Raw genomic sequence first — 5,138 nt, forward strand, 5'->3', positions numbered from 1 at the left:
TTTTTTCAGTTTTGGTATTTTTAATTATAGTTTTTGTTCACTGAAAGTTTATTTAAAACCTGTTCACTAGTTCATGAGATATTTCGCGAACAGATAGGCCGACAACACCAAAGTTGTAATTGTTGCCAAAGTTTATTTTAATTTTTAAACTCGRTTTGTGTCGTGCATTTATTAAACTGCAAAAATCCTTATTTCTTTGAGTGTAAATTAAGCTTAATGAATGACATAATTAGACTTAGTGATGATTTATAAACACCCCAAATGTGTCTTTATTTATATTTGAGCTGAATGCATTATGTTTTATGTGAAAACAGATTTTTTTAATGTTTTGGTTAGGTGTAGTTCCTCCTCTGACCACTAGATGTCCCTGTTGTCTCACTTAAAATATCAGGTTTATTATAATAAAGTTATGGATTGAAGCTTTAATTACTTAATTATTTCAGCTACTTTATTACGTATTTTACATGATATTAAAATTAATCCTCAGATCAGTTTTAACTGCTTGATTTATTATTAAATTAAAACTCTAATTAAGACTTTATGAGCACAGATTTCTTGTTACTGATTCTTTATTGAACGGGTGTGACTTATTGGATTTTTTTTTTTTTTGCTTGATGCTGATAGCTTAAGATGATGATGATGATGATGAGGAGGAAGAGGAGGAGGAGACCCCTACCCCCTCCTCTCTCCCTCCCTCCCCCCAGTGAGGACGCAGAATCGGACCTGAGACTCCTGACGGATCTCAGACCGTCTCGGAGCTGCTCGGGCTTCGGGTTTCTCCGCGTTTCGCTCGTTTATTTGTTTGAACGACGGAACCTTTGGATCGGATCCGTCATGGTTCGGTTCAGGAGCGCGTTTTTCTCCCGCTGAGAGCTTTTCCTTCCCTTTAAGACTGGACTCTGTCTGCGTGATGGATACTAATGAGCTCATCGCACTGAAGCTGTTTATTGTCGGGCTTCTAGGTGAGTTTGATCATTTTTATTGTTGTTGTTGTTGTTTACAAAACACGTGTTTACCCTGCAGAGCTCTAAACTTCATCAGTGTTTTCCCTGCTGATTTAGTGAATTTACCCACTCTCTAATGTTTGTATTTGTTTAATTTTAATAGAAGAATTAAAAATATCAACAAAAAATTCATAAAAATACACAAAAGTTTTCAATCATTGGTGAGAAATTATAATTTCAAGCTTCCTATGTGGCACACAGATTATAATCCCTTTCAGCCACTCCTGGTCTCATCTCAGGTGTGTGAAGCCCACCTGTCCACCAGGACCAAAGAACTGTCCACGGACAAGACCTTATATCTGAACAGTGGACTCCGGGACCATCAGCTCCGTGAGAGCTTCCCACAGACAGGTGTGGGCCAGACATGGTGTCAAGCTGGCACTGTTTTTAAAGATGGCATGCCATAACTGGTCCAATCATGGTTTGGTTCATATGACTAAAAATCTGTCATTGCTACTACTGGCCCAGTTGTAGTTTGGTTTATGTGGCCCAAATCTGTCATTGCCACTACTGGCTCAGTTGTAGTTTGGTTTATGTGGCCCAAATCTGTCATTGCTACTACTGGCCCAGTTGTAGTTTGGTTTATGTGGCCCAAATTTGTCATTGCTACTACTGGCCCAGTTGTGGTTTGGTTTATGTGGCCCAAATCTGTCATTGCTACTACTGGCCCAGTTGTGGTTTGGTTTATGTGGCCCAAATCTGTCATTGTTGCTACTGGGCCTGTTGTGGTTTGGTTTATGTGGTCCAAATCTGTCATTGCTACTACTGGCCCAGTTATGGTTTGGATTATGTGGCCCAAATCTGTTTTTTGCCACAACTGGCTTGGTTGTGGTTTGGTTATGTAGCCGAAATCTATCATTGCTACTACTGGCCCAGTTGTGGTTTGCTTTATGTGGCTCAAATCAGTCTCTGCCGCTACTGGCCTGGTTGTGGTTTGGTTTATGTGGCCCAAATCGATCATTGCTGCTACTGGCCCAGTTGTGGTTTGGTTTATGCGGCTCAAATCTGTCTCTGCCGCTACTGGCCTGGTTGTGGTTTGGTTTATGTGGCCCAAATCTTTTTTTGCCACAACTGGCTTGGTTGTGGTTCGGTTTATGTGGCCCAAATCTGTTTTTGCCACAACTGGCTTGGTTGTGGTTTGGTTTATGTGGCTCAAATCTGTCATTGCCACAACTGGCCTGGTTGTGGTTCGGTTTATGTGGCTCAAATCCGTCATTGCCACTACTGGCCCGGTTGTGGTTTAGTTTATGTGGGCCAAATCTGTCATTGCTACTACTGGCCTGGTTATGGTTTGGTTAATTTGACCCACCACCTCTAGCAAACCACATCTGGACCACCAAAGGACTGTCCCTTTTATGCGATGTCTGGACCAAGTTTTAGAATGTTAGTGCATCATTTGGACCCAAACTGGGCCAGACAGATTTTGCTCTGTGGGTTTTGTTTACAATCTAAAGCGAGTTGGGACCTCAGGAAACAGTGAGTCCCCTGCTGAAGGCTCCTGGATGAGTTGGTCTTCAGTTTGACAGCAGTGGAAACGTCTGACCCCACCCATATAAYAAAATTTGTCTGGCCCASTTCTGGCCCTCACAATTTACACTYGACCCAGGTACCACAAAAAATGACATCCCTTTGTTGACCCAGATGTGGTTTGGCAGAGAAGGTACATGCATGGGCCAGCACCACATAAACCAAACCCAGTCGGGCCAGTTGTGGCATGCCATCCTAACTAATTGACAAACCACTTTCCATAGTAGCGTTCAGCCATCAGTGCCAGGCACCAGATCTGGCCCACACCTGTCTATGTGGGTTGTTACTGAGCGTTTTGCTCATGATCTTGATAAAACTTATTTCCTTCACTGWTTTACCAGGAGAAAAGTCCAAGTCTGCTGCTCTTGACCTGGACTTTCTGTCCAATGGGAACCTCTGATTCTCTCATTAGCTGTTTTTTTCTGATTACGCCTCTCGTGGTGCCATTTTGGGTCRGATAAATCCAGTAACTGAACAGGTTTACTGCTGCCAGGCTTGTTAAAGGTCCAGATGCTCCGCCTGACGGGATCCTCTGCTGCTGTCACTCAAACCCCTGTTAGAGTTGGTGGAGCAGATGCTGCTTCAGCAGGATAGGAGCTTTTGTCTTGTTGTAACGTTGGATGGTCGGTTTTTGACCAGTTGTAAGATTTAAATTTCGGGGTTACGGATTTTGAAACTGGTTTTTGTTTTATTGTTTTAATCATATCGATTTTCGAACATATCCTAAATAAAGACATGAGACAAGGTTGCTTCATCACCTAATCTTTGATTGGCGTTTGCTCTTCCTGTCAATGTGTTAATCAGGWGAGTGGACACCTTGATGTTTGATTAGCAGCTCTGTCAGCTTATTAAATAATAACAACACTCATTTTTTATTCACAAGGTAACTAATGATTTTAGATAAAGAGGCCTCCTCGCTCTTCTAACTGGAAAATGTTACAAAAGCATCAGTAACGAGTTTCGTCGGCCAGACAGTTTGTGTAAAAGAAAAAAAAGTTGACATTTAAGCCCATTGTTACCCTTTTCAAGAGCACAGAAAGCAGTTAGGGGTCTGTAGGAACAGGATGAAGGACAGGTTAACATTTAAGCAGCTGAAGGTCTCTGTAAAAGGCTCATTTTAAAAGCTCACGAGTTCGACAGATGCAGTGCCCCCCTCTGCGTCGGATAGAGGTTTGCTTTCTTAAAGCCAGGTTTATTGCCCACAAGTCGAATATTTTAAAATGGGAGTTGTTTTATGTACACCAGGATTTATCCACTTTTAGGCCCCTCTGCACCGGATGATGACCCTGTTAAAAAATGTGCCAGAATGCGGAGGGTGTTACGTCTTGGTTCAACCAGGATGTTTTGATAGAAAAATAGATTTATTGTTTAGTTTTTGTTGGTTTGTGTCAAGTAATGGCATCTACGAAATGTTTTTTTTTTTTTTTGGGTGTGGGGGGGGCTTGCAGTTAATTTTAGGAGTGGCCGTTGCCCCCTCTGGCCTCCCCCTTGGTTGCACCCCTTGWATTAACAAAAAAGAGGAAAAGGTGGGAACCATAATTTGAATTAACAGGTGCAAAAGTGAAATAAAGACAAAATATTAAACAGAAAMTACAAGTAAGCCAAACAACGAATACAGTTCAAGAAGTAACAAAAAGTATTACCATACATAGCAAATTTTCAGTCTTTAAAAGCAGGTATGAAATAAATAATAAAATGATAAAACAGAAAGCATGGGTGACTAAGGTTTCTGCGGAACACAAAGAGTTGATTCAGTCAGTGAATCAGGTGTGTTGGAGCAGAAAAACAAATAAAACCTACACAGGGATCAGGATTGGACAACATTGTTGTGTTTAGCTACTTCCTGATGAAGTCGATCCAATACCAAGTAAATACAACAGGGCTAGTGTCACTGATACCAATATGTTCATCCAATAATTGTGTGATATTTCATTTAGTTGTTTTATCATGATAAAACARGACAAAGATTTTAAATGTTTTGTTTTAACTATGACAAAATAAAACAAAGTGCAAAAAAAACTAGGGGTGCACCAACAAATTGAATTACACCAGAATCGTGATTCTCATTTACAACGATTCAGAATCAATTTAAAATGTCCCAAAATCGATTTTTATAAATAAAAAAAAGGCAAATCCAGTGGCTGTAAGCCTCCATTTTGTATCCACATGGGACGTCCTGACGTCATCACACAGCTGCCTCTGGAACATGTGAATGTGCAGAAAGCACCCAAACAAAGAGGAAACTACAAAACTGGAAGAAAGASAGATTCAACTGACCCAGTCTTTAATGAATGCAAAGATTTGGGCTCATTTTGTTTTTTACTGAATGAACTAAGTTTGACTTGCAAGGTTTGCAAAATGAAGATGAAGCATTTTGGGAACACAACAAATGAGCTCACATCATTAGTTTTGAATGAAAAATCAATTTTGAATCGAATCGTGGTCCCAAAAATCAGAATTGAATTGAATCGAAAGAGAGTAAAACATTCCAACCCCTAAAAAACAAAACAAAAAAAGCAACAATGTAACTAAAATATAAACATAACGACCTCAAAAACATAAAAAAAATAACTTCCATTGCACCTGGGCAGGATGAAGAGGACTAAT

The 5,138-nt window shown here is 40.3% G+C and overlaps 1 protein-coding gene across 2 annotated transcripts in view; it reads left to right on the plus strand.

Moving 5' to 3' along the window:
- The window catches only part of LOC106529768 (receptor activity-modifying protein 3), a 59,194-nt gene that overhangs the window by 24,847 nt on the left and 29,209 nt on the right, over positions 1–5,138 (plus strand). The window contains exon 1 of one of the 2 annotated variants that reach the window (XM_014025270.1): positions 698–962. The exons of the other annotated variant lie outside the window; for it this stretch is intronic. Within the exon in view, the coding sequence (XP_013880724.1) occupies positions 911–962 (52 nt within the window). The 5' untranslated portion in view covers positions 698–910. Of the gene's footprint in view, positions 1–697; positions 963–5,138 lie in introns of those variants that run through there. 2 annotated transcript variants of the gene reach the window in all.

Source organism: Austrofundulus limnaeus, unplaced genomic scaffold (assembly GCF_001266775.1).
Source record: "Austrofundulus limnaeus strain Quisiro unplaced genomic scaffold, Austrofundulus_limnaeus-1.0 Scaffold464, whole genome shotgun sequence".
Lineage (NCBI taxonomy): Eukaryota > Metazoa > Chordata > Actinopteri > Cyprinodontiformes > Rivulidae > Austrofundulus > Austrofundulus limnaeus.